Genomic DNA, 17081 nt, shown 5'->3' with positions numbered 1-17081 from the left:
TACATCCAATAATAATAATAACAATAATAATAATAATAATAATAATAATAATAATATTAATAATAATAATAATAATAATAATAATAATAATAATAATAATAATAATAATAATAATAATAATAATAATAATAATAATAATAATAATAATAATAATAATAATAATAATAATAATAATAGTAATAATAATAATAATAATAATAATAATAATAATAACAATAATAATAATAATAATAATAATAATAATAATAATAATAATAATAATAGTAATAATAATAATAATAATAATAATAATAATAATAATAATAATAATAAAAACAATGATAATAACAATGATATCTTATTGTTATTATTATTTCATTATAACTTTCTCAAAAAAACATGAAACATCGGAGGTATGCTCAAGATTAGTAAACAAACAGTTATAATCAATAATTATATTTTAAAAAATACGCCAGACAAGATAGAAAAATTTAGCATCAACATACCACATCGGCTTCCAATCAAAACCGGATTTTGAATGCCGCTCACTCCAAAAACTTTTTAAACAAATGTGAATTTTTAGTGGTGTCAAGAAATTCTTTCCATTCGCAACATTTGAATCCGTATTTTTCAGGAGAAAATACAGATTAGTGTGTATATGTGGCAACCAGAGTTGCCATTTTAATATTTGTGTTTCAACTTTCAAAACCGGTGTACTATCTGTGTTGCATATTTCCGAACATAATCTGTGAAAAACATTTTGAAAATTTGCCATTTATTTTAAATATTTAAAAAATTCTATGAATTTTGATGATATGTTTTTTGTGACACAGAACCTGTGTTGCAAAATAAGTAAAAAATCTGTTATTTTACAGAAAAATCTGTAAACATGATAACTCTGGTGGCAACCCTGTTTCGCACGGCATATTTCGGAATGACACCCATACTAGCATAAAGATGTGCTCTACATCAATACTTTCATTTTCGCATTGAGAGAGCCTTGCGACTGCGACTGCGACTTTTTCGACACAAAAAAGTGAATTCTTCATCTTTCATATCGATGGAGCAGCAGATATTTTGCTCTCTTCCTCAGAACGCGTTCTGATTGACTGGTACTGAAATGGTCAAATCAGTCAGGTTTTTTCATAGTGTACTATTGAAACACTTCAATGTTGTTGCAATACACATTCAATTTGAAAAATTTCGAAACTATTAGTAGTTAGATTCTATAAATCCTTCAACAGATAACTGAACTATGAGCTTTCAAAATACGAGAGAGGCAAACAAGCGGCATGTGTTTTCCTATTTTTTTACTCTTTGATACCAAACATTTCAGAAAAGTGAACTTTTGAATTTTTTGAGATTATGTCACACAACTGAAAATTTTATCATAGAATTGTGATGGCGCTCACCACACGATTATGATGAGGCTCATCTGAACCCTACGTTGTGTTTAAATTGTACGGAAATATGAAGTCTGGGACGGCTTCCAACTTAAGCCTGGGACGGCTTTCGTGCAGATTGGGACACTGCGGACACTTCGAATACATTAAGCCATGGTACGGCTTTCGCACGGGTGGGGACACCGCGGAACACTTCGGATGTGATGTAATAAACTGGTACGCGTTTATTCTTGATTAACTGACTAGTATATTATAATGACTATGACAAACAATTACTATGACTACGACAATCACGACGAATATAAAAACTTGATATACTATCGAAGTACTGTAGTACTGTAGTACCACAATACCACAGTACCCTAATACCTTAATAGGTATTGTAATACCGTAATAGGTATCGTAATACCGTAATAGGTATCGTGCCTGATCTGATCTGCACTGCCCTTATATAGTTTGCGTACATTATTATATGAACAAAGTTTGTCTCTACCGGAAAGCATATTACGTGGAATATGCCGGAAAGTCTATAACGCAGACGAATGTAATCGCAAACTCTCTCAACTACTAATAAAACTGATCGAATAATAACGTTGATCGATTTCTACTTCATGTACAGTGAAGCTCACTTAAACTTGTCTTCTGACATATGCAATTGTGCATCAACATACCGCCCGCCTTGAAAGACTACGCTTTCAACAAACTTTATCTGATGTCAATGAACTGACCTATCTTAGCATGATACAATTGAGACTCATTACTGCTGTGTAATACTGTATGCGATTTCTGAACTGCCTACTGTTATTACATATCCAAAATTACTGTACGAGTTCTATTTCCCTGACTAGCCTATTTATCACAAATTCTCTGTATTTGCTATTCACAATAATTTTAGTATGCTGCTTGCTGGTACTCGATGATCCTTTGGCGAACCATGGGCGTCGAGGACGGGAGACTTGAATTCGACTCCGTCAACTGCTATGCAGCCGGCGTCGATAAGACAAGACCCGAGCGACTCCGCTGGTTCCACCACTGCGATGAGCCGCGATGATTGCTAAGACCGTAGCAATGTTGTTGACTGGGATAAACTTCGTCGAACAGCGTGTTGTTGCATGGAAACGGAATGTTGCTGCAGGACAAGTGAGCTGATGATCTAGTAGACTACAACTGATACATGGATCCACTTTCTTTGATGAAAATCTGGTAGTTGAATTCCTTCTGTTAACCGTCTCCGTAGTTCTGCTTCACCCTTGGTGGTGATGAATTATGATCTGCGGTAATGTTGACTATTACAACGTTGCCTGTATGGGAGGACGGATCAGTTTCTGCTGCTTTCAATTTAGATTGTATACTTAACTTGGAATAGTGTTGGGATGGTAGTTCTGATCACCTCGATCAGAAACTGAACCATCCCTGCTTGCTTCGTTGCTGGAACCTCGAAACCACTTCTGACATGTGGTTGTCAACCGCTGATTTTGTTGACATTGTACAGCATACTGGTGAGAGAGTGTATCGGAGACATCGATGACGAAGATTAAGGTTAAACTGCTTCTCTGACGTGATGGTGATTATATGCAGCTGTAATGATCCTCTAACTGGCGAAACTGTTTGGTACATGAAGTTGATGCTGACGATCGGGAAAGTTGACTATGGATTTCCAATAAAACATTGCTGATGCTCTGACGAGAATAGTGCTTCGACTTTTGCTGAACTGTTTCCTAACATACGATAATTTTTGTGTACTTTTGTTCCGATGATACGAAAGAAGATGAATTGCTGGTAATGGTTGAGGCCTGGGACAGCTTTCACCCTTAACCCTGGAACGGCTTGCAAACTAACAGTGAGGAACGTCGGTGACGGTGAATTAAAACCTGGGACGGCTTGTTAGCTAACAGTGAGGTACGTCCTTTTAACCTACGCCTGGGACGGCTTGCGAACTAAAAGCTGGGACGGCTTGTTAGCGGATAGGAACACCGCCGGAAACTGTTTCTCCGAATTATAAAGAATGCTTCAACACAATGATAAACTTTGTTGACTGGCGACGCATCTCCTACGCGAGCCTTTGGAGTTCGTACTTGATCGGATGAGTACGCTGATGGTTCAATATAGAACTTGATTGAATTGTGCTGAATTCAACCCGAAGTGAATGAATGCCGCTGCTTGTTGTAGAAACAAGCCCGAATGACTTACTGGCACGCACCGCTGTTGAGTCATTTACATTTCGCAAAATGGATTATAAAACCATCCAGATGATTGGAACACCTCAGCAGGCCTGAACGAAACAAAGCACGAACGATCCGATACTGTAGAACTTAACAACCGACATTTTGCAAAATTATCAGCTTGACAGTTTGCTTTTGCTCTTTACGTGAGGTCATGACGTATGACAATAGACGGCGGAGATGCATTCTGCTCGTATTTCATGATGGGTGAGTGAAGGTGCGCACATTTTGATATTCGATAGGTATCACAGTTAGAGTGGCATTACTCAACGGAAATATGTGGGGATCTAACTTCACAAGTGCATGCAATTTTATTATTCGATGATGAATTTCAAGACACAATGGGAACGTTGCCATACCGGCATTTTGGGCACATGTCACACATATTTTCTGAACAGCATTCTCGTTTTGCGGAATAGCTTTACACTGAATTGAGTACTTTCTGGTTACCGTTTTTATCGACAGGGTTTCGCCGCACATCAAATAGTGAGCATAATCGAAACAAAGACAGCTGCGGCTGTTACGAATACTTCCATTTCATTGCGAACAGAATGCAAATGACAGTGAAGGTCGTTCTGAAACTTTAACAATGGCGGTTTCGGGCAGGCAATCGTACCCTTCCACGTGGTAATCATAGATTATCGTTTTCTTCTTAGGAATTGGACTTATTTCTTCTTATTATGAACGGTAATGAAAAACCGTATGGAAAATTGAACTGCATTTTCACATTTCAACCGTCGCGTCCGATACATTACATTACACTGGTAACTGATTGTTCGTCTCGCAAGGAGAATTCTGGTAACTCTACGTTCGTCTCCCAAGGAGAATCCTGGTCACGGCACCAAATTTATGATGGCGCTCACCACACGATTATGATGAGGCTCATCTGAACCCTACGTTGTGTTTAAATTGTACGGAAATATGAAGTCTGGGACGGCTTCCAACTTAAGCCTGGGACGGCTTTCGTGCAGATTGGGACACTGCGGACACTTCGAAAACATTAAGCCATGGTACGGCTTTCGCACGGGTGGGGACACCGCGGAACACTTCGGATGTGATGTAATAAACTGGTACGCGTTTATTCTTGATTAACTGACTAGTATATTATAATGACTATGACAAACAATTACTATGACTACGACAATCACGACGAATATAAAAACTTGATATACTATCGAAGTACTGTAGTACTGTAGTACCACAATACCACAGTACCCTAATACCTTAATAGGTATTGTAATACCGTAATAGGTATCGTAATACCGTAATAGGTATCGTGCCTGATCTGATCTGCACTGCCCTTATATAGTTTGCGTACATTATTATATGAACAAAGTTTGTCTCTACCGGAAAGCATATTACGTGGAATATGCCGGAAAGTCTATAACGCAGACGAATGTAATCGCAAACTCTCTCAACTACTAATAAAACTGATCGAATAATAACGTTGATCGATTTCTACTTCATGTACAGTGAAGCTCACTTAAACTTGTCTTCTGACATATGCAATTGTGCATCAACAAATTGTGATCATATTTTCGATGGCATGTACCAAAAATTATGTTGATTCGTTAGATACAACAACAGATATTCACAACCAAAAACTTGTCATTCTCTCAGAGGGTAAATTTTTAAAAGGCGCCCCATAGTAAAGTAAGTCGTATTCACGACAAAATACATTTATTTTATACATGATCGTATAGCTATTTCAGTTTTGTTTGTATCAGTTCATCACTTTTATTCAATATAATGTAGCTTGGTTGAACTCATGGAAAAGAAAGGAGTCTAACATAAAATAAAAATTAAATTGTAATTTATGTAAGGAAGGTCACGACAAGCAACAATGTCGCGAATTGGGACATCGGAAAGTCTATCTTGAGTACGCAAGAAATTTATTAGTTGAGATCTGACAACACGATACTCCTCGCATGTCCAAACCACATGATCAATATCGCGATAACCTTCGCCACAAGCACAATGATTAGTCTCAGACAGTCCAATTCGAAGGAGATGTGCATCTAACGTGTAGTGATTGGACATGAGTCTCACACGAATGAAATCCCTACTCACATCCGGCCCCTGAATCATGACTTTGTCGATATTTTAGAAATAATTGAGTGCATCCACCAACCCAGTTCATCTTTATCCCAAGAATTTTGCCAGCTGGTAAGTGTTCTTTGGTGAAACGCGCTATAGAATTCGTTGAAAGCAATCGGTCTCTCATAAATTTCACACTCAATAGCACCACGTTTGGCTAAAATATCCGCTCTTTCATTGCCTGGAATGGAAACTATTGTGGTTTGATAATTATTATTCAATTTGTCGTTCAGGCACTGTTTTATTTTGCTCAAGAAAAACGGTTCATTTTTGCAAGCAGCAGCGTTTGAGCGAATGGCTTCAATTGCACTCAGACTATCTGTGAAGAGAAAATAATGGTTTGGAGATAATGTGACGATAACACTCAAACTATAATGAACTACTGCTAACTCTACTATATAAACAGATGCAGGTTCTTGAAGCCTAAATGAAGACGAAACATTATTGTTGAATATACCAAACCCAGTAGCCTGTTGAATATACCAAACCCAGTAGCCTCTTCAAATTCATTGCAATGGGTCTATATGAGTTGCGATTGGAAGTTGGATTCCCCGGCTTTTGAATGGCGATAACTTTCACTTGCCTCCAGTCAGGTGGAACAATATTTTGCTCAAGAAACTTGTTGAACAATTCCAACAAACGCAAGGGGAGAGTCGCTTAACACAAACTATATTGTGCCTCTAAAAAAACACGTGAGATACTGTGAGTCTAATTGTGCCACGCTGTGCCCTATGAAACAGCTACTTGTCAAAACTGAGCCTTTTGTGTACCGCAACTGTGCAACTGTATGAAAACAAGAGTGCCAATATTGTTAAAGGGAAAAAACGCATTGTGTTAATGTGTGATTGGCACATTGTTCTAAGCATCCTCCCCTTCAACAAACGTCTTTTTGCGAGATCGGGAAGATTAATCACATAGTTGAATTTAATTCTGTTCAACCCAGGAGCGTTATTGTTACAAGACAAGTGTGCTATAGAAAATCCCATCATTGAAAAGGGACTATCAATGGAACCATTTTTTGGGGTAGACTACCGAATAATGCTCTGCGTAGAATCAGAATCTGGACAAACTTTCCTCGCAAATTCAAATATCCATCGGTTCGAGTATTCCTCACTCTCATTACCTACTTTACGATTCCTCATTCGTCTGGACGTATTCCAAAGAGTGCTTTCTGAGGTTTCTCTTGACAAAACTTCGACAAAATGTCTCCAATAGCTACATTTATTGGCCCGAAGTACTTGATTGCTAAAGTCAAGAATTTTTCTAAATTCTGAGGAGTTCCTTCTCGTCGTTTTAGAAACGTCTTGAAAGCATTTTGTTTCGCATGTTCATTGAAAGAAACTATCAAAATGCTGTAGGGATTCGTTTCTAGCATTCTGAAGGGTCAAGTTGCGTAATTCTCTACGACATTAAACTCTGGAACATTTTTCGAAAAAACAAAGAAGCCTTCACTTGATCTCGTTTACTGTGAATTTTACACAGCGAAAAGTGCACAAATCTAACCAAACTGTTCTAGATTTGCACTAAATTGAGGACATTTGCCTTCAATTTGCGAGCAAAAAATTCTAATAGTTCTTTAGACAACTTTTAGAGCCATTAGAATGGCTGATTTTGTGTGATGCCCTTTTGTTGTTTTTTCACCAATGCAAACGACTGGCAACTGTGACGTGATCGCTCTTATCTGAAGCGAAACTAGCTTTGCAAACGACACACAATACATCTGCTCGCAGTGGCGATATAATCCAAACAGATCCAATTTTTGTTAAAAGGTCTTTTTACGTAATTTCGTTGGTAGCTTTTTCACTAATGGGTGGTCCTAACGGCTATAAAAATAGCAGCATATAGAATTTTAATTTCGATTATTTAATTTCGGACTTGCATTTCATTGAAAGAAACTATCAGGATGCTGTACGGGATTTACTCCTATCTTTCAGAAATTCCAAATTGTGGAATTCACTGTTCGACAGTTTTCTCGAACGATTTGATGTACTGTTCGGAACATTTTTCTCGAACGATTTGTTGTACAGCAGAAAATATTTTGTTCTCTTCCACGGAACGCGTTCTGATTGGCTGGTGTTGACATGGGTCAAATGAGACAGGGTTTTCAATAGTGTACTATTGAAATACTTCAATGCTGCCGCTATACACGTTTAAGTTGAAAAACTTTGATTCTATTGGTAGTTAGATTATATAAATCCTTTCACAGATCACTGAGCTATGAGCTTTCAAAATACGAGAAAGATAGACGCGTCTTATGAATTATCCTCTTTGATACTCGTTTATACCAAACATTTCAGAAAAGTTTAATTTTGAATTATTTGAGATTAGGTCACACAACTGAAAATTTTATCATAAAATTGTGAACATATTTCCGATGGCATGTAGCAAAAATTATGTTGACTCGTTAGATACAACAAGAGATATTCACAATCAAAAACTTATCACTTTCTCAGAGGATAAACTTTGAAAAGGCGCTCCATAATAAAGTAAGTCGTATTCACGACAAAAAATAAATGAAATTAAATCTACCTTGTTGCTGTTGTCTCTGTTCCTCTGTCGTGAAGAACGATGTGAGCTCACCCAACGATTTTCAATTGGCAGTCTTTTGGTATCGTTTTCTGCTATTTCCGTTGCTCTGCCGTCGTTGTGATCACCACTGAACTTGGTGTTCTGTCTGTACCTGATCCCAGGTACAGTGCTTTTGCTCTTGATGGCGATCAAATGTTTGCAGTGTAGCACCTCACGATATATGTCGTCTCTTTAGATCCTACGCAGAGTGCAAATTCTGGTACCAGTTAGATCAGCACTGGATTGCTTTAGCATTTCTGTGCCTTTGCACCCCTTCGTCTTCGCACCTTTATGCGATCGCACCTCTGTGACTCGTCACTTCTATGCGCTCGCACCTCGGTGTCTCTACGCGTGATGGCCTTCCTTGCTAGATATCCAGTCGGGAAACGCACCGAATATTGCCTTGGCGATTAGTACCAGCAGTTTTAACTACCTGCAGCTTAGAGTAGCAGCCGTTAACTCACGAGCCAGTATAATCGAAACACAACCTCTTCGCTTGAATGGTTTTTACTGAATGACTTTTAGGATCTGTTACAAGAACTGTTTATTTGAATATGAAAAAAAAATAACTTTCTTTGATTTCGCGCAATTATTTTTGATTTTATAAGATGAGATTTAGACAAATATCGAGATCTGGAATTTGTTGCGGTTCGGTTGAGGTTATTTTGAACGCTAGAGGAATAAATCCAAAGGTGGTAAACACTATTTACCATCATAATATCGCATATTTGGTTCGGTTTGAGAATCTGTACGGTCCTTCAAGTGTATGTGTACGTGACTTTTCACTTGAACAAATGACATTGGTAATAAGTTATAAATGATTTTAATGTGAAAATTGGATTTCCCTTGTATTTTGACAGATAAACTTGCAATCATCATCCTCGCACACGTACGTCTGTAGCTGTGAAACACAACGTACGACTGATTTTAGATAAAGCGTGTTATTTTCTTCTTCTTCAAAATTAATGTTGGTTATCATTGGCGCTAATCAGAATAACGCGACAGATAAAATAATAATTTCTAAATTGGCCTTCTAACGACAGTTCAACATGTAGATGGTGCTGTTGTACAAACGATGATGTTTTCGAATGAAGCTGTCAAAATAAATTGGAATGTTTATTCTCCAATGAAATTTTATTTATTTGTAGTTGAAATTCGAATACTCAAAGAATATTATGTTGTAATTAGGGAAAAAACATAGATCTCTATCAATTAGAATTTCAACTAATATTTTTAATATTCCGCTTGGGAATAAGTCTAAGTTTTTTGCTTCAGAATGACCTACAGATTGATAATATTGAGTTTATTTATTGACACCGCTCTGTAATAATCGTTCTGGCCGTTTATTCCACTATTCAATTTGTTTAAACCTTTAAATTCGATTATGAAAATTGATGACAACCACTTTTAGCATCAATATCTAAATATAGTTAAGTAGTGAAGAAATTAAAGGGTTACTTTTTATGCACAAATTAAATGAATGCAAAAGTTTTACCTCAGTTCCAAACGAGCAAACGACCTGTCAATTCAATGTAAAGCTAATGCAGAGATGCCATTTATACAGATTTATCTGTATTATACAGATTTTTACATGCGCATACAGATTTAGTACAGAGTACAAATTTCTTACAGATTTCTTAAATTTAATACAGATTTATACAGATTTCACCAAAAGTATTATGGAAAAAATTAAACTATCTATTAGTATTTGATTGCAATGACGAGATAAACGTTTAGGAATCAACGTACAAATCACTTTTTAAAATATATATTTTTTGTGCAGATATTTAAAGAAGAACACTGAAATCCATTTATATTAAAATTTGTAACTAAATTGAACTTAAAAGTTAGTTAGTCATGAAACATTATTGCCAGACTGACAGTTGTATTTCCTGACTCGACGTTGCATATTGGGTTTTGGAAATCCATCTCAACTTATGAAGTGAACATTTTCAAATTAGACAAGCATATGTTGTTGATAGGAAAAAACTATAAAATTTCGTCGATGAATATAATATAAGATATGAAATTTAATCTACCACTCTATAGCCATAATCTATTGGAATAACACATTTTAACATAATTGTATTGTAGAAATTTCATTTTATTAGCGAATACAGATAAATACAGATATTTTATACGAATCAATACAGATTTTCTATGAAAATATCTGGCATCTCTGAGCTAATGGAATGTTTTGAATTGTTGCCAAAATTACGGATGAGATGTCGTCACTCTGGTTATAGGCACTCTAGTTTTACCCATTTCGTAGTTTTGTTTAAGGAAAAATTACTATGCTAGTTACTATTTTCGTATTTAATACTCGATTCCTATATTGCTCTATGTGATAATTTGCTAACATCATCATCGATTTCTTGATACATAAAGTGAAACATAGACGGCGCGGAGTTGATTTGAGTTTTCCGTTTGAAAACCAATAAGGCGATATCTTTTTTCTATTAAATTCTCTGGCATCTCTGCTGAACAGACAGATGAACACACGCACACATTACCACCCAGCATATAAATTTTTGCTCGTCTGCTTTGAACTGTAGCAGCGCCACATTATTTGACGTTTTCCAACAGAATCATCATTTCTAGCCACGTCTAAACTCAAGTCGGATCGTCGCGGGTCGTTTTTCTGTATGTCGGTGTCCGATTTTCGTTATAAATTTTGTGATAAATAGTGCTTCATTGTGTGTTAATTTATCGAAAATGGTTAGTCCTTCCAATGAGTTAAAATTTTCGGTTTGATTGGTGATGTATTTCAATGTTTTTGCTATGAAAAAGATGTGATGAAATTTGTGCTGTTTCGAGCTGCAGCACAGGAAAATATCGTATAAGAATGGTCGGTTTTCCTGCGATAGGAAAAAAGCACTCATAGTTACGTGATAATACAACGGCCGTTGAAATTTTGGGTTATAGAAGTTTTACGAAAAATAAATTTCATTCGATGTTTTTTTTTCTACCGAGGTCGTGAAAATCAAAAGAGTGGATGTTGGATGTTGATGGTTGTGATAAACCAAGCGGAAGAGACTCGTAGGAAGAGTTTCCAGCTGATAAAGGCTTGTCCGGAAAATCAGCTGTTTGGAAATCAAATCAGACCAACCGCTCGCTGAATATCTTATTATTTGTTTATATTTAATGTCTTTTTATGTTCAAATTCAACAAAATCTCAATACTTAAACTATTTTCCTACAATTGCAAAATAAGACTAAATATTCATCCATTTCGTTCAGCCACTGCGACTAGACATCAAGAGGCGGCTGACGTCCCGCTCGGATCGGGTCAAATCGGTCGATCTGCATCCCACCGAACCGTGGATGTTGTGCGCCCTTTACAATGGCCATGTTCACGTAATGAATTATGAAAATCAACAGCTCGTGAAGGATTTCGAAGTATGTGACATTCCGGTACGATGTGCTCGCTTCGTGGCTCGCAAAAATTGGATCCTGACCGGATCAGACGACATGCAGGTTCGAGTGTTTAACTACAACACACTGGAGAAGGTACACTCATTTGAAGCACACACGGATTACGTTCGAAGTATCGCCGTACATCCAACGCAACCGTTGATTTTGACCTGCAGCGACGATATGTTAATCAAATTGTGGAACTGGGAGAAGATGTGGTCGATGCAGCGCGTTTTCGAGGGACACACCCACTATGTAATGCAGATTGTGTTCAACCCGAAAGATAACAACACATTCGCCAGTGCATCACTGGATCGCACCGTGAAGGTTTGGCAGCTCGGTTCCAATGTACCAAACTTTACCCTCGATGGACACGAGAAGGGAGTGAATTGCGTCGACTATTATCACGGCGGCGACAAGCCATATCTGATTTCCGGAGCTGATGATCGGCTGGTGAAAATTTGGGACTATCAAAACAAAACCTGCGTACAGACATTGGAAGGCCATGCGCAGAACGTTTCAGCTGTGTCGTTCCACCCGGAGTTACCGATCGTACTGACCGGTTCGGAGGATGGTACCATCCGGATCTGGCACTCGGGCACCTATCGACTGGAAACTTCACTGAACTATGGTTTCGAACGTGTTTGGACTATCGCCTGCATGCGGGGCACGAACAACGTGGCACTCGGGTGAGTAGTGTTTTTACTACCAATTTGTATACAGAATTGAAATCGATCTTTCTTGAGTTCCTTATATTCACGGAAAATACACGCCCCATTCCAAGCTAGAATACGCACTGTATTATTCTGCTGGTATCATTGTCGGAGGTCACCAGCCCCACTTTTTGGCAGCGATTTATAGGAAAAAGATGTTTCCATGTGTTTTGTTTATACATGCAAATAACTTTAGTCCTGGACTCAGTCAGGTATTGACTTAAACGAATTCCGATTATCCATTTCGTATAAAGAGCAAATTAAATCCGAGGTCACAATTGCATCGATCAGTCCCGCCTAAATGAAATCTTTGCATCAATAGGATTCAAACATTACAGAAGGAATTTCGATTCCTTGTAATTGGCAAGCAGCCGATGCATGTTTAGTATATGTTTCTCAGTTTTGTATGGATAATTAACATTTTCTAATCTTACCAATACTCGAGTTTGCATTCAATGTTTCATTTCTTACCGTATCGAAACCTTCAGTCTTCTGAACCAAACACCCTTGGAACATAGTATGATGCACACTTCTGAATGTTGTTTCTATATACACTCCCGCATAAAACACGAATAATAAGAATAGAATTATTAATTATACACAAAAAGTTATTCTTATAAGACGTATTTTACTTTATGCGTCAAATTATATAAAGATGATATGCTAAATGTCAACTAATGAATTGCAAGGAAAGCTGTACTTAATGTACTTCAGCAATAGGACGTCAAGGCGAAATACTTAGCCTATTTGAAGGATTTTCAATAATTTTCGCGTTTTAAATGAATTCTTACATACAAACCAATTCACATTCTCTCATTCAGCTACCAACACAGAAGGCGATAGCACCCAGTCGACGCCGTTCTATTGACCAAATGTCATCATAAACACACGGGGAGGCATGAGATAGAAACTTGTGAGTACTTAGTTATTTCGCCTCTTGACCATCATTGTTGGCGTTCACCAGTGACCTTAAATACACAAATTCTTCAACCAGTTCGAAAACGTGGTTGTCTTTTAATATTCGTGGCGTAACTTTCTCTAGAAGTGGAGTTTGTTCCTCTCAAATATTTTGTTTTCGACGCTCAGTCTTCGAATCATCATTTCGTAACAGCTCTACGGCTAGCGGCTAGCGAACAAAATGCTCGAATGTTTGATATATTATGATTGTGAAGTTTATTGGATTTGTGCGATCAGCTAAGCTACAAGATAATTAAGGAATTTATGAAATTCTAACAGCTTCCGCAACGACGAAGGCTCCACTGATTGCCGCTTGGTACTGTTTAACGAATACTTTTACTATTGGTGATAAACGACGTTAAATGATTTGCAGTAACAGTGGGATCAAGAAATAGTTGTAACAGTGCAGCACTTACCCAATCTAATCCTGAGGTAGAGTCATTCCGTCCCAAATCTTAGGAACCTCTCAGTGCAATGCTCTAATTAGTTCCTTCATGTTTGAGCTGCTCGCCTGGTAGTTGATCGTTTGTTGTTCCTCGCTCTATCGATCCACTTAGTTATATCCGATAGCAGTGTTTCGCCATTTAGATGCTCGACGTAGTACTGTTTTCAAGTGGAGATAACTTCACATTTGTTTAGCAAAACAACAAAACAAAATTTTCGCACTTATCACTTTGTAATTTCGAAACCTGAAGTCGGATCTGAATATAATTGAAGATTTGTCTATGAGATTCTAAACCCTTCCATTTGAACTTAAGTTTGTAAAAATCGGTACAGTCATCTCCGAAAAAAAGTAAGTGAACCTATTTTCTTTTTCGTTAATCACTGTAATTTCGGATCCAGATAAAATTCCGGAAATTTGTATGTAACTAGAAGATCTTTCATTTGAATCTCAACTTCTCAACTTGTTGAGAATTACACAGATTACATAGCATTTCTTTATGATAAACCATCATACCTCCGGAAGCAAAAGTTACATTTATTTGATGTTCGAACTCGATCAATGATTCAAGGGTGGCTTTGTAAGGAACCTAAGGTTGTTGAAATAATACCCGAAGTCATACCCGAAGAAATCAAGCGCAAAAGTGTCAGTACAAAATGCGGGATTTCTTGAACGGGAATACATGTTGATTGTAAGTAATAGATTCGAGAAAAAGAAAAAAAATATTCTATTCAATTCCACTGTATTTAAAAAATCTTTACTATTTCGCCACTGTCATCAGACAGGAACAGACACACATACAAACATATTTCGGTGTGCTGTTTATCTTTTTAAATCGAATTAGTTCATTCCACTAACCGATCAACAAAGTAATATTTGATGTTCAAGATACGATTTTCTTTGTAGCTGCCTTCGAAAGCTCTGCATCTTTTCATTTCTCCACCATCTAACGAGCATCACGTAGAAAGAACTCGACAGTCCTACGACAAAAGGGCCTAACTGCAAATGACAGTTTCTCTTTGTTTACTTTTTCTTTCACGATTTACCGCAATGATTTTATATTTCTCGCGATACTCTTCGCAAAACTTTCAAGGTAAAACCATAAGCTTTCGATTTATGTTGGAAACTTTTGAGAAATTGCAGTAATGGCTCCGTAATAAACAAAAGAGAAAGTAAACAAAGAGAGGCTCTCATTTGCAGTTAGGCCCTTTTGTCGTGGGACTATCAAACTGTTCAGATATTTAAACGCAAAGAAAAAAAATGTTAAAATAACCAAATTTGGATTTTATACAACGATTTATTTTATTGAAGTAGTGGCAAAAGAAAATCTGGTTGGATGTTGCAAATATTATTGCTTGATACTACTTGCCCAATAGATAAGTTTATTCCAATCAATATTATGATAAAAATAATAAACACTTTACGTGTGCTTTCCTGTCAATTTTTTAACAAACAATTTCACAGTAAATTTAATTTGAAAAAATCAGTTTTAATGAACGACCGTTAGATCAAGTTAATACCTTTCAGTTGAAATAAATGATTTTTTTTATTTGCTGGTGTGTCGATTTGACATGGCTGGGACCCATAGAGATCTATCTCGCTCGATAGGTTATGTGTTCGATTGTGTTATTATTTGCGATTATTATTATTATTTTCGATTGTAAATGGTTTTACAGTGACTTCCGATTAGTGAAGGAAACAGGGCATAGCGTAATGGGATAGTCAATGCCTTTAACGCAGCCCACCTGGGTTCGATTCCCAACCCCGCACATAGGGTCAGAAAATTTTTCTGGTCCAAAGAGACGAATGACCTTAAGGTTGAAACCTCTATAATTGAAACAAAAAAAATAGTAGAAATCACGCTTTGGATTAATATTGGAAACTTTAAAGACATTTCTATTATGCCTCCGTAATAATCGGAAGAGGAAGTACACAAAGAGATAGACAGCTTTTAATAGTAACATTAGTTATCAATACATACGCTTGAATTGTTGAAAAGCCTCTAAGAAGTGAAAGAAACAGAAAAAAATTTACTTATATTGACGCTTGCTTTCAAAGCTGGATTCCATACCCACAATTTTTTCTTGCACAAATCAACGAAGAAAAAAAATTTTTCCTTCGAGCATTTTCAAATATTCATGTACACTGAGGTCTTTTCTACTCGGTTGCTGCTTTTTTCGCGGAGTTGTTTTGTGTTGCCTAAATGCACGAAGCGTCGAGATTTGGTGTGATCCTGAAAAACTTTTTTCGATTTTTTTTTCAAATATATATTTATTGAGATTACACCACATCTCGACGTTTCATACATTAAAAAAATCGATTTCGGCAGTCCCAAAGTCGATATTTACCAAACATTTTTTTGTTGAGATAACTCCAGATCGCGATGTTTCATGAACTTTTTGAAGACATTTGACAACAACCAAAAATTTGTTATAGTTTGACGGTTTTTCAATGTCAATTTCCGCATTAAAGCGTTTGTTTACGTGGATTTCCGAAATTACACGGATTTCCGAAGTTACGTAGATTTCCGAAGTTTCGCGGATTTCCGAAGATTTTGTTTATTTTTACACAAATAAGATCATAGATAAATTAAACTTATTTTTTCTTAATATAAAAATATTGAATCAACATAGACATTAACTCAATTTTTGTTAACATGTAATGATTGTCAATTAATTCCAACAATAGCATTTTGTATAACAGATCGGCTGAAAATTCGTATCGTTTCTATGAGAGGGCTCCACTAGAATTAAATCCATACCATTTTCAGTTAGTACCAACCTTCAAAAGATACGTGTATAAATTTGACAGCTGTCTGATTATTAGTTTGTGAGATATTGCATTTTGAGTGTAGCTACTTTTGTTATTGTGAAAAAAATGGAAAAAAAGGAATTTCGTGTGTTGATGAAACACTACTTTTTGATGCAAAAAAGTGCCGCCGATACCAAAAAATGGCTTGATGAGTGTTATCCAGACTCTGCACCGGGCGAAGCAACCATTCGTAAGTGGTTTGCAAAATTTCGTACTGGTCATATGAGCACCGAAGACGATGAACGCAGTGGACTCCAAAAGAGGCTGTTACCGATGAAAACGTGAAAAAAATCCACAAAATGATTTTCAATGACCGTAAAGTGAAGTTGATCGAGATAGCTCACACCCTAAAGATATCAAAGGAACGTGTTGGACATATTATTCACGAATATTTGGATATGAGAAAGCTTTGTGCAAAATGGGTGCCGCGTGAGCTCACAATCGATCAAAAACAACAACGAAAAACCATGCTGAAA

General features: G+C 36.8%; 1 protein-coding gene and 1 long non-coding RNA gene across 3 annotated transcripts in view; one reads left to right on the top strand and one right to left on the bottom strand.

Annotated features, from left to right (window-relative positions):
* The window catches only part of LOC131439622 (coatomer subunit beta'), a 174355-nt gene that overhangs the window by 141988 nt on the left and 15286 nt on the right, over positions 1-17081 (top strand). The window contains exons 1-2 of one of the 2 annotated variants that reach the window (XM_058610871.1): positions 10830-10987; positions 11509-12371. In XM_058610871.1, coding sequence (XP_058466854.1) covers positions 10985-10987; positions 11509-12371 — 866 coding nt within the window. In that variant the 5' untranslated portion in view covers positions 10830-10984. Of the gene's footprint in view, positions 1-10829; positions 10988-11508; positions 12372-17081 lie in introns of those variants that run through there. The other variant, XM_058610870.1, reaches the window with a different exon arrangement.
* LOC131439623 (uncharacterized) lies at positions 1426-5120 on the bottom strand. Its single transcript, XR_009231154.1, has 3 exons — positions 4868-5120; positions 1792-4827; positions 1426-1751 (listed from the first exon to the last, which is right to left on the bottom strand). It is a non-coding gene; the product is annotated as an uncharacterized LOC131439623 (long non-coding RNA).

Source organism: Malaya genurostris, chromosome 3, assembly GCF_030247185.1.
Source record: "Malaya genurostris strain Urasoe2022 chromosome 3, Malgen_1.1, whole genome shotgun sequence".
NCBI lineage: Eukaryota > Metazoa > Arthropoda > Insecta > Diptera > Culicidae > Malaya > Malaya genurostris.
The sequence above is the reverse complement of the archived record's forward strand: the minus strand, read 5'-3'. Positions and strand labels throughout refer to the sequence as shown.